Source organism: Argopecten irradians, chromosome 2, assembly GCF_041381155.1.
Source record: "Argopecten irradians isolate NY chromosome 2, Ai_NY, whole genome shotgun sequence".
In the NCBI taxonomy this organism is placed as follows: domain Eukaryota; kingdom Metazoa; phylum Mollusca; class Bivalvia; order Pectinida; family Pectinidae; genus Argopecten; species Argopecten irradians.
In genome coordinates this window covers 35,372,046-35,399,553 of record NC_091135.1, presented here as the reverse complement: position 1 = coordinate 35,399,553, position 27,508 = coordinate 35,372,046, and the positions used below count along the sequence as shown (strand labels likewise).

Below are 27,508 nucleotides of genomic sequence, written 5' to 3'. Positions count from 1 at the left end.
AACATTACAGTACGAATGATTTCCAGTCATCAACGGCAATTTTTATGTTGCAATAAATATTATGTTTCTGATCGCAATAAATATTTCTATCTGTCAAAGTCCATATAGACTGTAAATAAATACATATTTTCTCATACATATTTTCTCATATCTCTGTGGCACATCATCTAGTCTGTCTGTGGTCTGGATGTAGTGGACATTTTACCTGGACACGATGTCCACCTGTAGTGGACACCGTGTTCACACGTAGTGCACTCCGTGTCTACCTGTAGTCTAAATCTTGTGCACTCCGTGTCTACCTGTAGTCTAAATCTTGTGCACTCCGTGTCTACCTGTAGTCTAAACCTCGTGCACTCCGTGTCTACCTGTAGTCTAAACCTCGTGCACTCCGTGTCCACTCGTAGTTCACACCGTGTGCACAATGTGTAACCTTTAGTCTACTACCAACTGTATAATGGACCTTTAATTTGACAATGTGCGCAGGACAACACCCTGATGGACTAAATAATTGAACAGTGATATTCTGATGGAAATGTTTGATATTCATGGGAGAATTGGCGAATGTTACTTTGGTAAAGTATATTTCAATCCAATCGTATTTAATTGACAGATTAGAATATTTCTGTATAATGATAGATGTTTCTATCTATATCTCACTCAGACACACTAGATGTGTGACACGAGGTCCAATGTATAATACTGTTGGTAACGGTTTTTGTTTAACTTCGTTCTTTAAATAGTTAATATGTGGTACACAAATTTTCTGATAAAAAAATATTTTTGATCAACATGATCCATTTGAATAGCATTTGTTCTGTTTCATGAAGTTAATACTACAGTTTATGCATGTACAATTTATTTCATTACAAACCAACATAAACCAAAAGTGTATCATTCTTAATCAAATATCGACATCTAGTGAATATCTACTAGGATATGGTTTTCCCTGGGATTTACCTGTGCTGTCAGTGTTGTGCTAGTAGAACCTGTGTTGTTTTAGTAAAACACACCTATTCCACCCTGGCCAACCTTTTACCCTACCTGTTTCTCACCTAAAATCCAAAAAGTTGGCTAGACTGGAAGACACCTTACCTACCTACACGATCGCAAGTCGTTGTTTGATGCTAACTTTATTTGAACATTTCAGAAAAGGCATTAAATTATTGATGTTTCTCTCATAATAATCTTCGCTGTAAATACGAATATTCGGAAGTTGTTGTTCCGTGTTAATAAAAAGTACACATTGTGAAATGACAAAATATGCGAAAAATATTGCTGACGTCCTGCTGACGGCTTCCCATGCATGCGGTGTAGCTACACATGTACATGTATGTGTATTAATGCAAACATGGCGATTGTGTACATTCTTTATGTAGAACTTAAAACATCTCGAAATTAAAGTATTCAGGTTGGGTATAGGTAACAACCAGCCAAATGAAAAAAAAGACCTTCGAAATGGCACCTGTGTATACAAGATTGAGCCCATGACAGAATTTTAACCCGGCCGCTGATTGGCTGGCTAATTATGAATTTCAAAATTAAAAATGTTTTCTGTTTTCATTTTGAATCACATGACATTGAAATTAGTCATTTTCTGTGTCTGAGGTCATGCTCTTTAACATCCAATTCAAAACCTTTCTCCTCGAAATTTCATAAATTACGGTAGAATTTACGTTTAAAAGTGAACGAAATGCCTTATTCAAAGGGCTATATTTCCGCTATTTTCAAATTCATTACTTTGAAATTAAAACTGAGTACAGAGAATGTCTATATTTACAAAACTTCAACACCTTAAAATAAATGATAAATGCGCTAAGAGCTCAGAAATTACGTAAAAAAATAAGGAAATGGAACAAATTGACATAATTGGGGAGCTATATTTCCGCTATTTTTCTATATAGCCCCTTTAAAATCCATAACTTTTGAAGACAAATGTTCATACAAGATAGGTATGAAAAATCAACACTGTACATACAGGTTTAAAGGCGCTGAAACACCTGTCGCAAGGACAAATACACGTATAAACTAAAATTTCGATTATTGATGTCCTATATCTCCGTCATTTTGAATCATATGACCTTGAAATTAGTCATTTTATGTGTCTGAGAGCATGCTCTTTCACATCCAATTCAAAACATTTTTCTTTGAAATTTCATAAATTACGCTAAAAAAAATACGTTAAAAAAATGAAGGAAACGCCATATTCGGAGGGCTATATTTCCGGCATTTTCCAATTGATGTATTCGAAATTAAACACCTATACAGACAATAGGCGCAAGTCTACAATTACAAAAAAATCTAAATCATACATGAAATGATAAAGGCCCTATGAGCTCACAAATTACGGGAAAATAATAAGGAAATGAACCAAATTGCCATATTTGGAGAGCTATATTTTCACCATTTTTCTTTATCACCCTTGAAATTCATAACTTTTGAAAACAAAAGTTCTCACAACACAAGTACGAAAAATGAAGACTGTACATACAGGTTTAAAGGCGCTGAAACACCTGTCGCAAGGACAAATACACGTATAAACTAAAATTTCGATTATTGATGTCCTATATCTCCGTCATTTTGAATCATATGACCTTGAAATTAGTCATTTTATGTGTCTGAGAGCATGCTCTTTCACATCCAATTCAAAACATTTTTCTTTGAAATTTCATAAATTACGCTAAAAAAAATACGTTAAAAAAATGAAGGAAACGCCATATTCGGAGGGCTATATTTCCGGCATTTTCCAATTGATGTATTCGAAATTAAACACCTATACAGACAATAGGCGCAAGTCTACAATTACAAAAAAATCTAAATCATACATGAAATGATAAAGGCCCTATGAGCTCACAAATTACGGGAAAATAATAAGGAAATGAACCAAATTGCCATATTTGGAGAGCTATATTTTCACCATTTTTCTTTATCACCCTTGAAATTCATAACTTTTGAAAACAAAAGTTCTCACAACACAAGTACGAAAAATGAAGACTGTACATAGAGGTTTAAAGGCGCTGAAACGTCTCGCGCAGGGACAAATATAAACTAAAATTTCGATTTTAGATCTCCGCCATTTTGAATCTTATGACCTTGAAATTGGTGATTTTATGTGTCTGAGAGAATGTTCTTTCACATCTAATTCAAAACATTTCTATTTGAATTTTCATGAATTTCGGTAAAATTTACGTTTAATAAAATGAACGAAACGCCATTTTGGAGGGCTATATTTTCGCCATTTTCGAATTCATGACTTTGGTTTAAAGGCGCTGAAACGTCTCGCGCAGCGACAAATATAAACTAAAATTTCGATTTTTGATGTCCTATATCTCCGCCATTTTGAATCATATGACCTTGAAATTGGTCATTTTATGTTCCTGAGAGCATGATCTGTCATATGCGCCCTTCAAAACTTTTCTGTGACAAATTTCGTTTTTGACCTTTGTTTGACCCCGTAGCGAACTCTTAACCTTGACATAATCTCTGATATCATGGCATGGGAAAAGCACGCGCAATGTCAGGATCTGTCTGAATAACTAAACATGGACGATGTACACCGTACAATTATGAAGTTTTAAAGTTCGTTCACAAAAAATAGTTTTTTTTACGTCTATGACCTTGACCTTGAACATTTTTGTAAAAAGTCGAATGTTCATTTCAAGATCTTATGTACATTCACAACGTGTCCAAAGTTGAGCGTCGTACCTTATTTCGTTCGTGAGATATCCTGCTAACAAGATTTTTTGGAATAAGAAAAAAAAAAGAAAAATAAATAAGAAGAAAAAACAGAACAATAACAATAGGGATTTCCATCCTGAATGGAAATCCCTAATTACGTTATAGGTATTTTTATGTTCATTGGATACATATATACATATAGCTTCTTTAAATTACATGGCAGAAGCATATTAAGATCACCACCCAGAACATTTGGCGTCGTTCTAGATTTAAGACAGACCTTTAATGTACTGTACAAGAGAGTGAAGTGGAATATGTCAATTAAATAGATGATGAATGCCGCTTTAGTTCTAATGAAGAGTATAACATATCTACAGAGACATCAACAAAGCGTGTAACACAATGATGATATTATGTACTGTAGAACACAATATCTGTTCACGATTATATTTCACGTAATTCACGTTCGATTAGCCTTTGTGAAACTTTATCACTGCGAAGAAAATGTTTCTACCACAGATAAAGTAGAACTGCTCTAAATCGTGAAATTAGATCGATGATACTGAAGTTGCTTCATTCAGGATACTGAAGAAACGAATGTTTTAAGAACTCCATATTAATGATGCTGTATCAACTCACACTCACACTCACACCGTCTTATGCACAAGAAATAGTGATACGTTGATACAATGGTTACCTCAGTGACTTCAACGTAACACGGAAAATCAACTATTTACGAGGTAATCCAATATACACATGTAAGTTTTTCATTTGAATTCTTCTTTAAGTTACATATTTTTGCGTCTTTTAAAGGCCCACTACTAATATGTTAAACTTTATGTTTTGCCTCGGAAATGAAGTGGGCATTCAACGTATAAGTGAATTTAAGCATGTTATTCAAAGATTTATCCTATTTGTTTTCACCATCCCATAACTAAACAGATAATTAATAGTAACTATAAGCCGTACAACTCCCCTCATATAAAGTGACTATGTGCCGTACACCTCCCGAGATAAGCATTTGCTATGAGCCGTACACCTCCTTCGCTATGTGCCGTACACCATTGCGAATTGGACGAGCCTTTTGACATAAATGAGATGGACTAAGAAGTATTTTTCTTGTGAATCTACCCTTATATATCATAATAGAGTAATGTAGTATTAAAATATGTATTTATGGTCGATAGAAAGTTCTTTTCCAGCATCTGTTCTAAGACTGGCGATTTACGTCGGTACCTCCCTTGGCGAGGTGACGTGTTTGCATCTGTCAAGTTTTTTTTTTTTTTTTGCGACAGTTCGCGAAAACCATTTATATATCATTGTGTGGATATATTCGGAAATACGTGCACCAAACATCAGTATCCCAAAACATCATTAAATGCAGATGAAAGCGACAATCTTAGCTCTGTTCAAACTCTGATTTTCTCACTCTCGCTGCAGGGGGTACCTAGTTCCGGGGTCATTACCACACGGTGAAGGTGAATACGGCTATAATGTTAACATCTCATGGTAATAGTTCATACCAATAATGATTGATTTTCTCTAGAAATTAATCAAGAACTTATTAAAAATGTGTTTGATACTCGCTATAGCAAACATAAACTGTCATCAGAAGGGAATGTGAGGCTATGAAAGTCACACTTTTTGTATAGTACCTTCTGACCCTTCTAATAAAACTATGAATAGTATTTTATTGCATTCCATCACATCGGTGAGTTGAGAAGATTTTGTTTTATTTTTTAACCATTTTGATCCCTTTTGGTCCCTGCCCTCAGGGAAATTGAACAAGTAATTTTCTTTGTATAAACTAGATCCCAGGGTAATGAAATTGATTATTTGGATTTATTCAAGTCACAATAAAGTGAAATGCGGTCAACTAATCGTTTATCAGCTCGGGAACAGTGTTTTCCAAACTGTGGGCGGAGTTAAGTTACAGTGGTAATCTATCTGAGGGCGGACCTGTTACACGTTCAAATTTCAAACATTGCTCCATAACGTTACGGAATAAATGTGGTATACAAAACCGTAAAAACAACAATATTAATCGATCGAGGCAATTTCCTACAGTTTCCATAGGCTATTGTTACAGAATACTGAAGCATTTGGCGGAGGAGTCGAATCCGGACGCTTGAATGCAGTTCACTGTATACATTTCGAATTATATAAAAAAATATTTAAAATCAACCCCAGATATGAATTGTATTTTTTTTTTTTTTTTTTTTTTTTTTTTCTTTTTTTTTTCTTTTTGCATAATTACATTACAACACAATGTACACAGTCACATAAAACAATATACAGGTACACATATATATGTATTCACAATCACATATCACTCGCGAGCACACACAAAAACACACATACACACACCCACACATCCTCACACCCACACACTCCCACCCACACACTCACCCTTACACACACCTACATTCGTGCAAGAATGTACACACAAATATTTCATTTTAAGGGAAAATTTTAGAATTGAATTTTATAATTGTTATTAATAGCACAATATTAATATCAAGTGTATTGTTATACTAGTTTAAAATACGTATTTGAACAGGCGATGTATTTTCAATCACAACTTACAAAATCAGTTATCCAGTAATAAAAAGATTATAATGATTTATCTTGAAATATCTTATATATTTTACTCAAATGGCTTGGTAAATATCTAATGAAAAAACACATTTCTAATACTCAAATGTACATGTATCATTGTACTCTCACACATATTCTCTGCCTCAAGCGCATACACCCACACACAGTAATCACGTGCATAATGATATATTACATTTACATGATACGCGAAAAAACATAAACATTTTTGTTGCCATTTATTTTTTTAAATAATACAGGACTAAGTTATGGATAAGAAACTATGATTGAGTAATACAGAGTATTGTAGTTGGTTTCTTAATAAAATAAAGAAAATTGAATGGTTGGACCAGCATAAGTGATTGATTTTATTTCAGAGAAATCATTAGCTGAAAATATTTTGCCAATTTTCCCACAGTTTGTTAAATTTGTCAATAGTCATGTTTTTCTGGGCTAATGTTTTTTCAATATTAAATCTATACAAAAGGAAGTTTTTTATTTCATTTAACGTTATTTTATCATTTTTTCCTGGATGAGCAATAAATAGAGTACTTTGTGTGGAGGATTATGAAATTGAGAGGATAAGAAGTTTGCAAATTTTCACTTTTACCAAAAAGAATAGAAGTTAAATTTAATTGAATAGTTTTATTTATTTTATTTTGTATCCACTCTATAAGCATCTGCCAAATCCTTTTAATTTCATCACACTCCCAAAATAGATGTTGAATACTTTCAATTTCAGTTTTGCATATATTACATTTATTACAGTTTTTTATTCCTATGTTTTTTAGATAAGTGTTTACAGGCAAAATTCTATGTTGTAGTCTGTATTGGAACCATTGTATTGTAGTGTCTTTTGACAGTTTAAAGGTATTTTCATAAACTTGCTTCCAATTTTCAATATCAATATTTAAGTTTGAAGTCCATTTCAATTCAGCTGTATTTGTATTTTGTACGGAATTTATAAGTGAATTGTACATGTCTTTACATCCTTTCTTATTTTTTATCAGAATATTTATATGATTTGGAATAAAAGGTCTAGTTATATCAAAAATTTTTTCCCTTTTCTATTTGGTTCGATCTTAGCGCAGTTTTGATTGATTCGCAAATTCCTCTATAGAACAAAAAATTGGAAGATTCTAAATTAAATTTTTGTTTGAAGCTTTCAAAATTCAAAAACATTTGATTTGAATCCATAAAGTCTGATATAAATTTTATACCTTTTTCGTACCATTCTTTATTGAAAAAGGATACATTATCTATTTTAAGAAGGGGATTATACCATACAGGAGATTTTATAAATTCTTCAAGTGTTGTGATGAAGTCAGAATCAGATATGTTTGACCATGCTTGGAAAACACTTTCCCAAAATTTATTATTAGTTTTAACTTTTTTCAAAAAATCTGATCCCATATCTATAAACTTTGAAATTTTAAAATGTTCTGTTTCAAATATACTTATCCATTCTTTTTCTTCAGCCACTATTAGTCTTCGTAGCCAAGTTGATTTTAAACTTATTATAAATTTCTGGAGGTCAATCATTTTTAAACCCCCGTCCTCATAATTTTTAATCAATGTATCCCGTTTTATTCGATCAATTGGTGATTGCCAAACAAAGTGAAAGAAGTTTTTATTCAGCGTATTGATTTTATCTATATTTGGGTTAGGAATAGACATAAATAGGTGATTTAATTTAGGTAATAAAATGGATTTTATTACTACAATTCTTCCTATGGGTGTGAGCACCCTTTTTGACCATTGCACAATATTTTTATCTATTGTATTAATTGCCTTATCATAATTCATATTACTAATTTCATCTAAATTTATAGAAAAGTCAATACCTAATAAGGTGAATTTTGTTTTCCCCCACACTAGTTTCCATCTATGGTGGTAGACATCTTTACTGAATTTCTTACTTCCAATCCATATGACATTTGTTTTATCATTATTTATTTTCAGGCCTGATATTTGTCCAAAAGTGTCTAAAACCTGCAATGCTTCATTAAATGATTTCTCTGATCCATCTAAGATGAGAGATGTGTCGTCTGCGAACTGCGAAAGTTTATGGTTTTTCTCTCCAATACCTATACCGCTTATGTTTTTGTTATTTTTAATCATAATAGCTAGGATTTCTGCGACTAGGAGAAATAAATATGGTGATATGGGGTCGCCTTGGCGGCAGCCTCGGCCAATATTAAAAGGTTTGGATAGAATACAATTTTGAGTTATGGCAGAAAATGTGTTTTTTATTAAATGTCTGTACCCATTTTTTAAAACTATCTCCAAAGTTAAAAAAATCCATGACTTTTTCGAGAAAATTCCAAGATACCGAGTCAAAAGCTTTTTCGAAATCTATAAATATGAGTAGCCCTGGTATATTATTAATTTCTGTAAAATTCATTAAGTCATAAATTAATCTAGTATTTTCTCCAATATATCTACCTTTAATAAAACCTGTTTGTGTTTTTGAAATAATTGTGTCTAGAACTTGTTTTAGTCTGTTTGCTATGCATGCTGAGGCTAGTTTGTATGTAACATTCAATAAAGTTATAGGTCGCCAATTTTTTAAATATTGTCGTGGTTTATCACCTTTTGGGATGCATGTAATGATACCTTGTCGCTGTGTAATTGACATCTGTCCAATTTCATATCCATAATTTAAAGATCGAACTAAAAATGCTTTTATGTCTATCCAAAAAAATTTTAAAAAATTCACAAGTGAAGCCATCTGATCCAGGAGATTTGAAGTTTTTCATTTTTTAAGTGCAATTAAAAGTTCTTGTTCTGTTATTTTTCCATCAAGTTGTTTACTTTGTTGGTCTGAAAGTCTATCAATATTACATCCTTGAAGAAGTTCATCTAAATTTACATTTTGGAGAGAGTCAGAACGGTCTTTGTATAGATTTTTGTAAAAATTTTCAACCTCTGTTAGAATGCTTTCCTGTTCAATGATGAGTTCTCCATTTTCTCTTTCTATTCTGTTAATAGTTTTATTTATGAAATTTTGTGATTCTAGATTACAAAAGTATCTTGTTGGTTTTTCACCCTCGTCTAATAGTTGTGCTTTTGATCTTATCATTTCCCCACTCATTTTTAATTTTCTGATATTTGTGAGTTCATTTTTTTTAGTTTCGTAATCTTGTACATTTAGTTTCCATGCGTCATTTTTCTCCATATTTTCTATATCTAACAGAAGTTGTTTTTCTTTCTTGTCTTTTTCTTTTTTAAGGTGTGAAGAATATGTTATTGTAGCACCTCTAATTTCCATTAAAAGTGTTTCTAAAAACAATTGATCATTAATGTCAAATAGTAAATCTTTATCTAATATATCAGTGATGTTGTTATTAATTGGTGAAGCATATTGTTGTTTAACTCTAGCAATAGTATTTTTTATTTTGTTAATATATTCTTTGTCATAAAGCAGACTGTTGTTAAATTTCCAAAGACCTTTACCTTTAACAAAATTTGAAGTTTTTAAATCTAGAGATATAATTGAATGATCACTTCTGTAACTAGAGTGTATATTTGCTTTTTCTGATTGATTTAAAAGATTTTCTGAAATAAGAAAGAAGTCTAGTCTAGCCTGTTTTATTGGGTTTTTCCTTCGCCATGTATATCTTTTTTGTGTAGGATGGAGGTTACGATAAATATCAATCAAATTATAGTCTTCTATCAGTTTAATTATTCTGTTACGTGCTCTAGGGTTGTTTGTATGTTTATAATTTGATGTATCAGTATCAGGGTTTAGGACTAGATTAAAGTCACCACAAATGATGGTACGTGGGTTATTAAATTTGTCTATTATGTTTTGTACTGAGTCAAAGAATGTTGGTTCGTCGTTATTAGGACCATATATGTTTAAGAGAGTATATCTATTTTTTTCCATTGTTAGATCTACTGCTAAAAAGTTTCCTTGGTTATCACAATGTGTATCATGTATATTGAATTCAAAATTATTTTGAAATAAAATGCATACACCCCTAGCATTTGTCCTATAGGAACTGAATAAACATTTAAAGCCCCATTGATCTGATATTTTCTTCTCTTGATCTGCAGTAAAGTGAGTGTCTTGCAGACAAAAAATACCACAGTTACTGTAGTTTGATTTTAAGAAATTAAAGAAGTCATAACGTTTTTCTAACTGACCTAAACCCTGGCAGTTCGCAGACAATATTCTTATACTATTTGACATTTAATGAATAAAGATATCCTAAATTGATATTGGTCCACTATTTTCCACTTAGTTAAGCATTGAATAAAAAAGGCAACATTTTTCTTAATGAACAGGCTAATGAGTGAACAGACTGGAAAAGTTTCTGCATCTAAGATGCCCATACATACATTAACACACACAAAACAAAACATCAACATCAACATGAAAAACAACATATTAAAGTACATTAAGATAAAGAAAGGGGGCAAGAAAAAAAACAACAAAAGACTGTTCCACTTGACCATATAAATTTGACAGATCAGTTTTCTGTTATCCAAAGTAATTTCTGATATATTGTGGATATATGATTTGAGTTCTCAATAGCAATGAATTCGCTTGTCTGTTATGTTTGACCATTATTACTTAAAAAGATAAATTATCATGGTCAATTATTTGGAGACTGTCTTATACTTCTAAAGATATAGGTAAGTAAGAAAGCATTTGAGCTTAGATATTAATTTAGATTTATCTAAGGGGGATAACCGCTGCTGTAAAAAACACAGAAGTCATGGCGTTTATTAAAAAGACGTTCATGTTTCGCTTTAGGGGTAATGGTATTTTAATACATGTTAAAAAAGGTTCATCTGCCATAGATATGGACCATACATATGAGCACCTTGTAGAATTGTAACAGGTATAATTAAAACACACACATGTGCGTACCTAATCCCTATTGAGATTCCTCCTCTAGACTCTCTTATATTCGGACGTCCGACAGATGTCTCTCGTCGGAATCCCTACTCGGGCCCTCCAAACCCTATTCTGGAAAATCAAGTCAGGCTGACCCACCTCTTGTAAGGGTCCATTACAGAAACAATCCAACTGCAGTGGCTCCCACACCGGCACACATCGATATGAATTGTATTTGTAGATGTTGTTCAGACATACCAAGTATATTTATAATTATTACATTAGCATTGGTATTGTATTCGTTGAAGATTGCCTTCCTTGTTGCTGAACAGAAGTCGTAACGGCCATGATTCGATCTCAGGTGATTTCGGAGAGACGTCAAGTAGTCACGTTGTGTTCTCAGCAACGACATTACAATGTCGTCTAACTAAAAGATTTGAGTCGTTTTAAACGTGAGACTCAGTTAAGATGTTCTCGCAATCGCTGAAATACTATACATTTTACAGGCGGAGGCACTAGCATGTTCAATAATGAATAACGTAGCTATCAACGGTATTGACTTACCAAGTGTATATAACAAACACATTCAATTAAAACTTAATATGTTCGCAGATGACTCTCAATTCTTCGTTAGTAGCGCGAGGAAAAGTTTACCAAATATTTTCCACATTCTATCTAGATATGAAAAAAACATCTGGTGCAAAAGTAAACTTAGAAAAAAAAAAAAAAGGACTATGTAAAGGTATTTGGAAACGGAGGCCTCCAAATTTTAGAAAAATTTCATGGGTGAAAGACAACATCAAAGCACTCGGTGTATATCACGGATATAATATCCATGAAGAACAGATATGGGAAAGTAAACTTTTGAAAATTCGAAACATAATAACACAATGGAAAAAAAGAAACCTAACGCTTGAAGGGAAAGTTCTCATAATTAAATCTTTGATTTGTTCCCAGATGCAAGTTCACTGTATACATTTCGAATTATATAAAAAAAAATTTAAAATCAACCCCAGATATGAATTGTATTTGTAGATGTTGTTCAGACATACCAAGTATATTTATAATTATTACATTAGCATTGGTATTGTATTCGTTGAAGATTGCCTTCCTTGTTGCTGAACAGAAGTCGTAACGGCCATGATTCGATCTCAGGTGATTTCGGAGAGACGTCAAGTAGTCACGTTGTGTTCTCAGCAACGACATTACAATGTCGTCTAACTAAAAAATTTGAGTCGTTTTAAACGTGAGACTCAGTTAAGATGTTCTCGCAATCGCTGAAATACTATACATTTTACAGGCGGAGGCACTAGCATGTTCAATAATGAATAACGTAGCTATCAACGGTATTGACTTACCAAGTGTATATAACAAACACATTCAATTAAAACTTAATATGTTCGCAGATGACTCTCAATTCTTCGTTAGTAGCGCGAAAAGTTTACCAAATATTTTCCACATTCTATCTAGATATGAAAAAACATCTGGTGCAAAAGTAAACTTAGAAAAAAAACAAAAGGACTATGTAAAGGTATTTGGAAACGGAGGCCTCCAAATTTTAGAAAAATTTCATGGGTGAAAGACAACATCAAAGCACTCGGTGTATATCACGGATATAATATCCATGAAGAACAGATATGGGAAAGTAAACTTTTGAAAATTCGAAACATAATAACACAATGGAAAAAAAGAAACCTAACGCTTGAAGGGAAAGTTCTCATAATTAAATCTTTGATTTGTTCCCAGGTAACTTATGAATTATCTCAAAAGACCATTCCGAAAACCTACAAAATTCAAGTAAATGAAATAAATAAAATAAATTCCTATGGAACATAAGATCTCTAAACAATTATGTTATCAGTCAAGAAATCAGGGTGGATTGGATATGTTGGATATAGACGTTATTGATAAAATAAAAAAAGTCAAAATAATATATAAGCTTATCCATAGTGAAACAGAGGCATGGAATATCTTAGGAAAATACTGGTTCCAAACCTACGATAAAGCGTTCAACATCGATCACTTTCTTTGCAAATGTAGCAACACAAAAGGGTTAGACCTCCGGAAAATACCAGACATATTTCAGCAGGCCTTAATTCAATGGCAGTTCATTATCCGAAAATGTTCTAATCACACCCGGCAAGGCATATTGAAAATGAATCTTTTTGACAATAGCAAAATATTATTTAAGCACAAACCACTTTTTTCTTTAAACAATGGTGAAAGAGCGGAATATCTAAAATCAAACATGTATTGAATAATACAGAAAGCAGATTTATAATAACTTCCGAAGCATTACAGAATAAATTAATCAACAGACATAACTGGATATCAGAATTTGCTAAAATAAAGAAGGCAATACCTAGTAACTGGTTACAAATCTTTGAAAACCAACGAGAAGATGCCCAAGAAATAACTAAGATCACCGACGACCTATGTCTAATATACAATGAGAAAATTATAAATACACTTAGGACCTCAAAAGTTTTTAAACACATTTTGTATAGCAATAGCTCAAAAACTAAACAAATGAACAAATGGGAACACTACTTTAATAAAGAGGATATGAATTGGGAACTAATTTGGCAAAAATCAAATATTCAATAGCAGATAAAAAAATGTAAGGATTTTCAATGGTAACTTATACAAAGAATAGTAAGCACAGAACATAAACTTAAACTAATGAAGAAGTCAAACGGCCTATGTACATTCTGTAAAATTAATGAAGAAACCTTAACTAATTTATTTTATTCATGCCCAAAAATTGAATTACTATGGCAAAACATTAAAAATGTCATTATAAGGCTATTTAACTTACCCCCAAATTATATTATGGAAGAAAAACACATAATGTTAGGACTGAATACTTAGTTCTACAAGGAACAGCAAATCATTACTAGTTTTATTATAATGACAACAAAATGGTGGATTTGGAAAACAAAAAATATTATTAAATATCAAAACATTGATCATGACGTAAATTTTATATTCAGACACACTAAGAATAATTTAATCAGAACAGCAAATATTTTTGGATTGGATGGGATATTGGAAAAATGACTACGATATTAGAAAATGAAGTGTGATTGTAATAGAATGAGAGAATGTAGAAGAGTCAACGAGAGGGATGTAAAAATATACAACCTAACAAGCATTAAGGAAATATTAGATATTATATTGAATGAAATAGGAGTAAGTAAGAGAACGATAGTATTAGAGTAATTGTAATAAAAATGAGAGAGAATGAGAGATATTTGTACAACGAAAGGAAATAATAGTGCGATAACATGCTGAAGTTAAGATGATCATATAACAAAATGCTAAAAAAATGAGAGATGAGAAAGTTAGTGAATGATGAATGATGTACAAGTTGTTTATATGTAAAATATTTTATGCAATAAAATATAAAAAGATGTTATCACTTGATTTTAATTTTAATCAAAATCTCATAATTGCTACCGTTCTTTTTTGACACTGGTTTACAATACATGTATGATTTTTTTTGTTCAGAATCATTCTAAATCATTTCAAAATTCATCTTGTGATTGGTCTTATGCCGTATAAAGTGTATGCAAAGTTTTGGTGAATTTGATTCATTAGTGTTGGATTGAAAAATCAAAGTATAAATCATTTACCGACAAACGACGAACGGAGAACAATACTTGACTACGGTAAAAAGGCGATTAAAATACGTCACTAGAAAAGACTCACCTGCAGTTGTTAAACAAGCCACAACCAAACCAAAACTCCGATTGGCCAGGAACAATTCATCAGCAGTGCCTGTTTTATTCTTTCGTCGTCCAATCAGAATTCCAAACACTAGGATGGCCACATAGAACACGGCTATAGCCACCAGTCCCGGTATATTCACCGCCATGCTGAAGGCCCTTTCTGGTTCCTGTGAAGAAAAAAAGTTTTTAACAGAATTCAATAACGTTTTTTCCCAAGATTAGCAGGCTCATAACATGAGGACATAAGAAGTTAGACACCCTAACGTGCATTGTGTCATATTTATGAACATTAAAACAATGTTATTTCTACTAAAGACACGCTAATATTGATCTTGCTTGAAGTAAAAATGATTAAAAAAATTTACATATCATCTAAGTAACTTGTGATGTTCCTCATAAATAGTTTATAGGAGAATAGTACAGAACGATACGACGGTGGGCGACTTGCTTTCTCGTTCAAATCAGCGATTACAGTGATGATATCCCTTTAAACCTTGTCTTTCTATATGCATCTTGCGTCATTAACCTACCCTCCATAATTCATAAGTTGTCTTTAACATGTCTTTTAATGACATGGATTTTAAGGGTTGTTTTCTTGTAAACAGGTATTTGTCTATAAGTAGTTGATAAAAATAAAAATATCAGGTAGCCAGAAGGAACGGATGAGCACGTACCTTTATAATTATACATGTAATTCACCTAGAAAATTCAATCGTAAATTCTCAATGGTGAAAACAAGGTGGACAAGTACATACATGAATTTGTTATACATGTGAGGGAGGGGAGGATTTGCGGTTAGGAGAAGTACGCTGACAATGGACAAAAAAGATACATTTTGAAATGACGAGATTTCAACTTCATATGCGTTCAACTCCAACTCTAACTAAGTGTTTTGAATAATAATGTTCTGGGCATCACTTTTTTCCAAAAATATCGAACCGTCTCTTGTCCAGAAACAGAACATCTTATTGTCACGTTTCAGTTGGTTCAAACAGTTTACACGGCTTTGTCTTATCTTGGTCAAAGCCTCGACAATTATGATTCTGGAACCTCTGATCAGTTTCTTTTATTTGCGAAGCTCACAATGACGTAAGCACGACCTTCACGTACACTCCCGAAAATTGAATGTTGACTCTCGGAGTTTTATTGCATATTTCGAGAATGTGAGATAGCGGATCGAAGGATTTGGAGGTCTGGCTCCAAGATCATGAAACAATCCAGTCTTAAGTCTAAAATAGCCTTAAATTGAGACTTAGCCAACTTAGACGTTACAAAAATTACGCCTCTAGCTTGGCAACTTTGGACGAAAGCATGTCAATCTCTATTTTCTGCTTTTTCCTTTTATCATTCAAAGGTTTGATCGCAGTTGAACACAACGCATCACTAGTATTGTTTTGAGTTTATCGTCACGGGACAGAATTTCAGTTACCGTTTCCCTAAGCATAGATTTGATAAAGTTAACAATAGAATCATTCACAAGCTCTCTGACGACAGTAGAAACTGATTCCAGTAGTTGTTTTACAAGTTCATATACGAAAGACACATTAGTAGTAGAGCTCCGGGCCTGGGGACACCCACAGGCGAATAAGATTAAACAAGTTTCTTGGATGGTTGAAAGCAGTAAAATGAGTACATTTGTTTGCTTGTTTCAGTTTTACGGCCCATCGACACCTAAGGTAATTTAGGGCCAAGTGAGTACATACGTTCAGATCATGAAGCCAAAATGTTGTCTACATTTTCATTTCACATTTTTACGGTGATATTTGATTTCTGCATATATGTTTCCATCTAAGCATACATAAGGCATAAACACAAGAATTAATGTAGTGTTTATAAGGCATCATATGTACATTTGTCTGGCCATTTCAATAATTTTCATAGCTTTATTCATGAATCTTTTTGGGTTTTGATAGACTATTGAAGAAAAAGTAACACGACAAAATTTTTCGACCAGTTTTTCGACGGCATATATTACTTTTAAAAATGCAGACGCAAACGGCCATAAAACCCACTTAGGCATGTAGTAGATTCATTTAATATTTTACATTATATTAAGATAAAACTATCAATATATACAAACTTTTGTCGCCAATGGGTTATTTAAAAAATAATGAACATTTTGTATATTACATTATATTGCGTTTCCAAACATCTATAACTGTTTTTTAATACAAATTCTGAAATAAGATGAAAACATGAAAAATGATGACATTCCAGATATGAATGTAGGACTTTTCTTCAGTAATTTTTGGATATATATAACTATTTGTTGGTAAAGTGAAAGGCTGTGCAGTAGTGATTTCAAATAAACATATAAGTGAAAATTTGAACGACTAATCCAAAATTTAAAATCCTACCTTGTAACTCAAAGTCCGGAAAATTACAGCTTCAAAATATTGTGAAATGAATCAAAACACCATCACAAATGTTCATAAGATACTCACAAGTAAACGATCCAAGGCGCTCGGAACTATGTATTTACGACTTACAATAAAAAAACAACAAAGTTACAAAAGAAAATCTAATCTGTGACATGCGCGTGATTTTCATTACCCACGCCATATCAATATTAAATGATTTGGCCTACGTCTAGAATTACATAATCTATATGTTTATAAAAATGTTGTTTGTGCGCTATAGAGAATCCGAATGTGGTCTTATATTAGAGACAGATGGACCATTGTCAATTCTAGATGGACGTCTAGAATTACATAATTCATATGTTTATAAAAATGTTGTTTGTGCGCTATAGAGAATCCGGATGTGGTCTTATATGTATGAAGGTTCGATTTCGATATCAGGAGGTCTTGTTTCAATACCACGTGTATGAGACCACACTTTGTAGGATGTAGTGACATTGGGGAAATGTGGAAGGCAAGGGAAGAATGGCGCCAAGAAAAGGTTGGGGAGGACTGGGGAATTAACAAGGAAGCTTGAGTGGGATAGAAGAGCTAAGAATAAGTGTCACTGTGGAAAGGGAAGGGAAAGCAGTATTTTTTGTGATATCCAAATAAATGTAGCAACCTTGTCTTGACAATCGTTAAAGAAAAATTCGTTCAAGATTGGCACATGCATTATGTGTGTGTAATGTTTGATATAATTAAATGCAAAAACCGCTAGACCGATGACAAACTTATGACGGATAATCTAATTAAAACACAGATTCTCATATCATTCCACTTAAAGTTGTATGGTCTATCACTTTCGCTCTTTTTGTCATAGTAAAAACTGTATAGGTGCTATACACATTTTTCTCCGTCTGTCCGAGGTTTAAACTTTCTAATTTTACCACTTTTTATTAAGTTGCAGCACTGGAAGTATTTTAATTATAAAAGTGAAAAAATCTTTTTAACGTGTACACGTAAAAAATAGGCTCGAAAGATGCCGAACTCTTCCGAACATCGTCGCGACAATCTCGAAGTAACACGAGAGTTATGAAACCAAGAGAAGTGTCAACAATTTTTCGTAAACAAAACACGTGGTCGACCATAGCAGACTGGATCTACAAAGAAACTAATGCTCGCACATTACAATTTTTTATACACACAATATTGAATTACGGCAATGTGTGAATTAGATGTGTCAAATACTCGCACTGTGGACATAAACCAGCACAATTTGCTCATATTAGCCAGAAAGAAAACGTAAACAAACACATGTGCGCTTACGCTAGTTACCTGGATCACCATGTGCAGGACGTGTGGACAGCAGTCACGTGATACGATTCGGAATTCCGACAAAACCCGAAGGTACTAAATATGGCGGAGATTGAAGGCGTTTTGTTCACAACAAGGAATATATGATCCCTAGATTTCGGCTCTTTTATAGACTGACATATGGTTTTGGGGAGCTAAATCGTCAAGTTACATGTCCATATTCAAATATCAAATGTTAAAACGACATATCGTTACAGCGAAAATTACAAGAAATACAACTTTAATAGAGGATCTGACAATATCCCATCTGGGGTCAACAAGTGTACTTCAGATCAAAAGCATGTTCTACATCCATTTAAAACAAGTGAAAACGACATTTCGTTCCAGTATGAATACACATTCTAGATATGCTGTGTTCTTTTTGCAAAATGACTTCGTCAGCTCCAAGACTATGGAGACTGGGTGATTCGGAAGACTACTGTTCTCTGATACCGACAACGTCAACCATACAAAAGTTAATCTAGGTCAAGGTTAATAATAAAAATTTACCTATGTTCATACGATTCGCCATTCCATGAAGCAAGCTATATTATTAATTGTTGTAGTGGAGACTCGTGTTGTTTTCTTTGTAAAAGGGAAAAAACCGCTGGACCATAAGAAACAATGGGCCGTGAACTTGCACATGCAATGAATTTTTCATACACTATTTGTGTTGATCAAAGTGAGGCAGGGTAAAGTCGGGTATGGTATTGATTCAGAAAAGTGATGTAATGACGATAGAAACAATGCATGGCTACAGCTGTAAAATTTTAAATGAAATAACGGGCTACCTCGCTAGGAAAAAATCAATGATAATACACTAGCGTAATATTTCAAATGATGAACATACACATTATGAAATACACGTGCGGTACCCAGACGATTTGATTACTGGCGATCCATCAATTTTCAAAAAATTATGGGGATCGATCCAATAAAGATGCATTATAAAAAACGACAGGGATTTGAAATTCAAGTAAAGCAAGTGAAATACATGTTGAGTCAAAGATGATTAGAATTATTAACCTAAGCATTTTAATGCCATAGACAAAGATATCCTACATGCCCTCCAGGGGTCTGAGGGACCAAATATGGGTCAGAACAACTACTGTTCGTAAAATTGAATAAAAACTCTTCTTTTCAAGCTGATCATTGGTATTTAGGGGTTTTAAAATGCGATTTTAAACAGAAAAAAAAATGAAAATAATCAACCTTTTATATGTTATAAAAAAATGTTGATAGTTTTAAAAATCAAACAAAATGGATGGAAGATAAAGTATATGTTTGTTTGAGTGGTAACAGAAGTGTATTTTATGGATAATTGTGAAATAAAAAGCAACAAGGTTGATGATACAATCAATAGCATAGGTGGAAATGTATCACTGACGCTGGCACTCACAGTATCTACTGCATTTTCACGAAAGAAAAATGAAATAAAATGATAGCATTTGCAGTACAACATTGACCAGCGTTTCATGGTAACTGATAGAAAGAAGAAAGTTTGGCTCACTATGTTTGTGTATTTGATATCTTAATGACAATTTTGGATTTACCAGAAAACTGTCCAGTAATACTTGACGGCTACAATTTGTCTTTACCTTCGCATAGAATTTACTCAATTTGCACAAATAGGTTCAATGCTTATTTATTGTAAATACAGAAGTCTTGCCGTTGATATAAAAAGAAAATGTCAGTTTTGATTAAAAAAGATATTTCCATTGGTTTCAATTCGACAGACTGACATAAGTGAATATCATACATATTTAATATATATATTTGCCAAGTAAGGACCTATACGAAAGGAGGTTATTGATCCCATCATTTGGAAATTATCATAACTAATAAAGCTATCATTACATTTTGTCCACGCACCAATTAAACAAACCCCAGGTGCCATTTGTAGTACTATGACCTGCAAGATAGCTTTTACAAATTCAAAAAGTCCAGGGCCTGTGCCATCGACGATTTAATGATGCTCACCAGCGATGTATATATGGGGTTTGACTCCAAACTATATTAAATAAATGTTCAATTTTACAAAACAATATTTTATACTTTAATTCAGTCAAAAATTAATTATCAAAATTTTTAGATTTCTGAAGTCACATGCTTTAGATATAACATTTAAATTATCCTCTTTACAAAATGTATAGTTGTTAATTGCAGAAGATAATATATATGTATATCAAATGACCGCAAAGTTGCATCATTGTGCCATTTGCGACTTTTTTCCCGAACTTAAATCCATAAGAGCGTATCGGCTATTGCTCATTTTATTCAGTGTAGTAAAATACAACATTAATTTTATTCATAAAAAGTGCTATTCTGATAAACTCGTACTGGAAATTAAGAAAAAATTATTTGAAAATTTTTATTTTAAGATTAATATTTTTATATTATCATTATTCAATTTCATTTCGACTCGATTGCGTATGGATTAAAATCGGAACAGATTTCAGCGTCTGGTCTGCAAGGCTATGCGCAAGTGGTTGAGTGTATGCACCTTTAAGAAAAGGTTCAGTGGTCTACTCACCACCATGGATTCGTTTTAAAACTAAAATAGTAATTCATTGTATTTACTTTGCGAAATGTAGCCATTAAATGAATTTCTCACAAAATACTTCAAACTTTCATTAAATCGTGATATTGATTTTGATGAACACAGATCTTAGTATCAAAATATGCATGTTAATCATTGTATTGATGCAATATGTCATGTGCATATTTATATGATATTATATATATATTGATGCATGTAAATATTTATATAATATTATATATATATACTGGGAAAAGGCGATAATCACCGTTATCTATTCTTTTGTTGATGTATGTTGGACAATTAAAATGTCAAATTAATTCCTTTTTATTCTATTGGAGACTAGAAGCAGTGCAATGTTCCAATTATCCGGATATTTTAGTCGGTTTAATTTGATTCATAATTACTTGAATTAATTTTGATTTATTAATAACATTTCTATGTTTCTCGATGTTACTATATATATATATATGCATAAAAACAATTTACTTGCACAATTTTTTCAACGGATCCTTTCACCACTGCACGCACCTCTGTTAAATCCGAATCTGCTTCTTATATGAGCGAACACGTCAGTCGCGTTAACCAGGCGATGTCCTGTCCGTTAACATTGCTGTGTTGTTTAAATATCTCGACTGGTGCCAACCGTGCCCTTTAATGTTTAAACATTAGCATTTCATTTTAGATAATACTTTTGACTAAATCAAGATTAGCCGTATCATACCAAATAATAACAATAAAATATCCCACATAAATCTCGAGTCTTCAACCTTTTAAATGGACAGAAATCTAACATAGCAGCATCACTACAGATGAATTAATACCATGCAAATTCTTTGTGTAACATTTTCATACAATGTATTATCAAAATATCAATATTTTATCAACATTTTTCAAATGGACTAGATATAGGTCATACATATGTAAAAACCCATAAATATGAACTGCAAGGCAAGCCTCTTTGGTATTTTGGCTATAAAATGGATTGATTCTTGAAACTTTTAGTGCTATAAAATAAAGGCTTAGTGGAAAGAAAAAACATCAAACGGAGTTTTCATTACAACGGAATGACCATTATACAACTAAGATATTTATCTCTCGTATTACTGATAACAGAAAGATGAACAAGTAATGTATTTTTTTTCTTGTCGAATTTTTCAACACAGCCAACATCAGCTACGGACGATATCGCCCATATGCAATCCATGCGCGTGTGGCGGGTGATGTGTGTTTTAAAGACTACGGTACAAATTTTTGTGTTAACTATTATTTAGTTTATTACGGTAATTCACACAACTCTATAATTAAGCAAAGCGACATTTCTGAAAATAAATAAAAGGCGGGTTATGCGCTAAAATAAAATAGCACTCAAAAAGTAACAAAATATCACTTGACGAAAAAAAGTTTTTCGCAATCATAATCACAATATTTCCTCATAAATATTTATAAAAGAAAATATAACTTCTCTTGAACTGACAATATTGTTGTATCAATACATTGTTAGAACTACTTTTTGTGAACTGGCTTGGGCGTATAGAACCATAGAACAGAACAAATAAAAGCGCCACACCATGAAGTAGTCCCCATAACCATTACTAAAAGTTATACAGTAGCAAAAGGCAGTTGCTGGGTCTGAATAGTTTATTACAACTAAAATTATCATATCAAGCTGAAAAAGCTATAATTGAGTCTGTAGTGGCGGGTTGCCATAACAACTGAAGAGGCAAAATGGGATATTTAGATGTTAAATGGTCTACAAATACTTGTCAAGCCTACCATCCACCTCAAGCGCAACATGCATGTTACAATCTGGAGAAGGTTATTTTATGTAGGACACATATGATAATGGTTACGAAAATGTTCTATGAACTTGTCAGTACTTACACTTCCAAGCAGAAAAAGTAGGTTTGTATTCAAATTGGCAAAAAGCCATGGGAATGGAATTGGGTTTCTGAAATTTCATAACTTTTAATTGAGTGTTAATTAATGTGGATTATGGTTGATTTCTTCATATGATTTCAAGATCCGTGTTCTCTGAAAAAAGTCAACTATTAATATTATCACATCTGATACGTTTTCCTTTTTATTTTGCGCTATTTTAATGTAATTATCACTTTAAAATGGGTGTATTTGTAACAGGAGAGGAGAAACTGTAGCGGCCAGACCGGGATTCGATTCGAACCTGGGACGTCCGAGCACTAGCCTCTTTCCAAAGTCTTCGCTCTCAAAGACGAACGAGACCCTTATAGCACGGGTATTTTATTTGGGTGTCAATTTTGTAACAGGAGAGGAGAAAATGGTATACCTCCGAACACAAGCCGAATGCTCTACCGCTGAGCTACCTGGTTACCGATGAACGACCCAGTCCAATCCCGCTACATATCATTTTGACAAATAAAATAATAAGAAAAATTCAATCAAGTATCGTTATAAAAATGAAATAAATATTTTTCATCACTCGATATTTTGTTTATAAATTAAGTTCACCCGTTCACTCTTAGTAAATTATGATATGAAAAGCTACTATGGTTTTAAAGATACCTTTATGCACTGAGGTTTTTCTCTTGGTACCATTTCTCCATAGTATCTCCTGTATCTATAGTAAATCGGCCATAGACAGCACTTTTCAATAACACTTTTGTCCTGTACACCTGCACGAGGAACGGGGTCGCGGCAGTGACAGCTATTTAGAATGCCCCATCCCATAGTACAGGTGGTAGTCACGACGCCCACATCGGTGCATTAAGAATATAATTTATCTGCTAAAATTATTGCTTATGCTACCCATTTCTAGATCCGTGTTCTCCACAAAATTACTAATGTTCTGTATTGTTATTATTGTGTTTTTACTATTAGGACTAGTTCCTCAGCTAGATTACATTTCATTGCCCTTTCTTAGTTTCTGAGATAGAATATGTTTGATCTCCTGACATTGTTAGTTCCTCAGCTAGATTACATTTCATTACCCTTTCTTAGTTTCTGAGATAAAATATGTTTGATCTCCTGTCGTTGTTAGTTCCTCAGCTAGATTACATTTCATTACCCTTTCTTAGTTTCTGAGATAGAATATGTTTGATCTCCTGTCGTTGTTAGTTCCTCAGCTAGATTACATTTCATTGCCCTTTCTTAGTTTCTGAGATAGAATATGTTTGATCTCCTGACATTGTTAGTTCCTCAGCTAGATTACATTTCATTACCCTTTCTTAGTTTCTGAGATAGAATATGTTTGATCTCCTGTCATTGTTAGTTCCTCAGCTAGATTACATTTCATTACCCTTTCTTAGTTTCTGAGATAGAATATGTTTGATCTCCTGTCATTGTTAGTTCCTCAGTTAGATTACATTTCATTACCCTTTCTTAGTTTCTGAGATAGAATATGTTTGATCTCCTGTCATTGTTAGTTCCTCAGTTAGATTACATTTCATTGCCCTTTCTTAGTTTCTGAGATAGAATATGTTTGATCTCCTGTCATTGTTAGTTCCTCAGCTAGATTACATTTCATTGCCCTTTCTTAGTTTCTGAGATAGAATATGTTTGATCTCCTGTCATTGTTAGTTCCTCAGCTAGATTACATTTCATTACCCTTTCTTAGTTTCTGAGATAGAATATGTTTGATCTCCTGTCGTTGTTAGATTCACAGCTTACAATCGGTTTTACTTATAGTTTGAATGACACCGCAGGCTTTTTGATGCATTTTTATTCAATTTTCTTTCAATCAATATATTTTGTTTAGCGTGTTTTCTTTTTAGTTTGATGGTTTTCTTGCGTTTCTTGTTATCATTGCTTCATTGTACATGTTTATGGTTCCATTATTGACACTCATAACATTAACAGAAAACAATTAAAAGTCCTATATTATTATGCATAAATAACAAAAACAATGTAGTACAAAGTACAACATGAAAATTGAAATTTAAAACACAAGATATGTACTTGTATATATTTTTACATTTGGTTCACAACAAATGAAAATTTATGAGGGCTGATGGTCAGTATGCATAAGGATAAAACGTATGACGATGTATTTTATGCTGGTATACAATACCTACAAACTATACCACACGTATTCGTACGTATGTTTACACGGCACTAGTACAAACTGTACTTTACATGTATCAATGTAATAAGTATAGACAGTGATAGGTTTGTATATTGTATAGTTCTTTATTGTTGGTGTTCAGGTGGACAGATGCCAGTTTGTCGGCAACCACATTTACCATCTGCATTCCCCGTGGTAATGCCTCATATACAAGAGGAACCCAGAGTCCACAATAAATTTTCTATCCGTAAAGAAACTATTCGTGAACACCATTTTGATACTCATGTCCTATATCATGGCCTAACTACTACCTCTTTTGTGATAACTATAAACTGTAAGCCAGTGGCTAACTAATACCCAGCTGCCTTTTATCTGAAACTATGGCAACCAAATGTTCCTCCATATTGTTTCCATGGTAACCGGTATTGAATGTCATTTGCCAACTTATGGACATGCATATGTTACAATATTTAGGTGGTGAGATGGGAAAGAGGGAGAAAATGGCCCTAGGCCAAGTGACCATAACAACAGCCCTGGCCTGTGTGCCTATAGTTTACAATTCACAAGTCACTTTATTTACGTGTATACTGGGCCGTTTTCGATTATACGGTTTGACTGGTTGGACCTGGTTGTTCGTTTATGATGTTAAAGACACTGGCACTTTATATTGTTTTCAGACGTGTTCAGGTGGACAGTGATAGGTTTGTATATTGTATATGGTGTTCAGGTGCCAGTTTGTAGTATATACGGCAACCACATTTACCATCTGCATTCCCCGTGGTAATGCCCTCATATACAAGAGGAACCCAGAGTCCACAATAAATTTTCTATCCGTAAAGAAACTATTCGTGAACACCATTTTGATACTCATGTCCTATATCATGGCCTAACTACTACCTCTTTTGTGATAACTATAACTGTAAGCCAGTGGCTAACTAATACCCAGCTGCCTTTTATCTGAAACTATGGCAACCAAATGTTCCTCCATATTGTTTCCATGGTAACCGGTATTGAATGTCATTTGCCAAATTATGGACATGCATATGTTACAATATTTAGGTGGTGAGATGGGAAAGAGGGAGAAAATGGCCCTAGGCCAAGTGACCATAACAACAGCCCTGGCCTGTGTGCCTATAGTTTACAATTCACAAGTCACTTTATTTACGTGTATACTGGGCCGTTTTCGATTATACGGTTTGACTGGTTGGACCTGGTTGTTCGTTTATGAATTAAAGACGGATCTGGTGATTTTATATTGTTTACAGACGAGCCTTGACAAAGCCCTCACAAGCCTGTATTAAAAACTGCAGGTCCGTCAAGATTTACACTTGAAATAATGACATTAACAAACGGTCGAACCGGTTGTTCCGAATAAACGAAAACGGCCCAGGTAGAGTGTATACCTGTATCCCAACGTACATATGTACACTGTACAGGACATTTATATAAGTGTTTGTGACATTTGCACCAATTATATTGAGTACACTACACATGTACATCTACGTATAAGTACATGTAATATGGTAAAATATTGTATTTTAAGTGTACATGTAAACACTAAAACAGATCTTTATATGTACATGTATGATTAAAATGTCTCTTGACAACATGAATAATATATGACACTTCACATTATATTATGCTCATATCATCACTTTAAGTTAATAAATTTATTTAATTAATCTTCTAAATAATGTACGCAACTTAATATAGATTTCATGTATATCACTAAAATGACAGTACAAGCAAATTAGACTCCTCAACACGGTCCGTTTATGGAATGATTTCGCAAATTTGATTGACCGATCACGATCGCCAGGCTGTGCGGTGCGGACGATGTATGCACGATATCGACGTGCGCACACAACTTTTGGAACGTTGGCAAAGAAGTAATTCTAACAGTGTGGACAAAAGATTGTCGAATTTTCGATTTTCGACATATATAAAACGTTTGTATAGTGTATATATGTATGTTTGTAACAGTATACGGTAATTAGAACAGACGATAATTGTTATAATTAATACGTTTGTATAGTATATATATGTTAATGTTTGTGTGCTGTGTTAATTGCGGTAGCCACTTGCCAAACCATCCACACCCACATGTATCTCTCCGTCCATTCTCCTCTGTTTTCTGTGCTAGCGGAAAGCTTACCACGACCCAGCTGTTGTTATAACCGATATATCGCTTTTTATTATTACTTTAAATCTGAAGTGGAGATAATTGGCAAGATAGCGACTACTGTAGAGTTGATGGATGTACCACTGAGATAATGTAACATTTAGGAATAATAATACCACTATCGACAAGATCTCAAGCTATGGTTTTATAGGCAGTCATTGCTTTCTGTTCAACATAGTTACCAGGTCCATATGTAGAGAACATTT

At 33.2% G+C, this 27,508-nt stretch overlaps 1 protein-coding gene across 3 annotated transcripts in view; it reads right to left on the bottom strand.

Moving 5' to 3' along the window:
- Window positions 1–27,508, bottom strand: part of LOC138315298 (high-affinity choline transporter 1-like) — a 60,753-nt gene that overhangs the window by 28,164 nt on the left and 5,081 nt on the right. Inside the window, exons 1-2 of one of the 3 annotated variants that reach the window (XM_069256195.1) lie at window positions 17,205–17,336; window positions 14,828–15,014 (exon numbers count right to left, since the gene is read on the bottom strand). In XM_069256195.1, coding sequence (XP_069112296.1) covers window positions 14,828–14,993 — 166 coding nt within the window. In that variant the 5' untranslated portion in view covers window positions 14,994–15,014; window positions 17,205–17,336. Of the gene's footprint in view, window positions 1–14,827; window positions 15,015–17,204; window positions 17,337–27,508 lie in introns of those variants that run through there. The other 2 variants (XM_069256196.1, XM_069256194.1) reach the window with 2 other exon arrangements.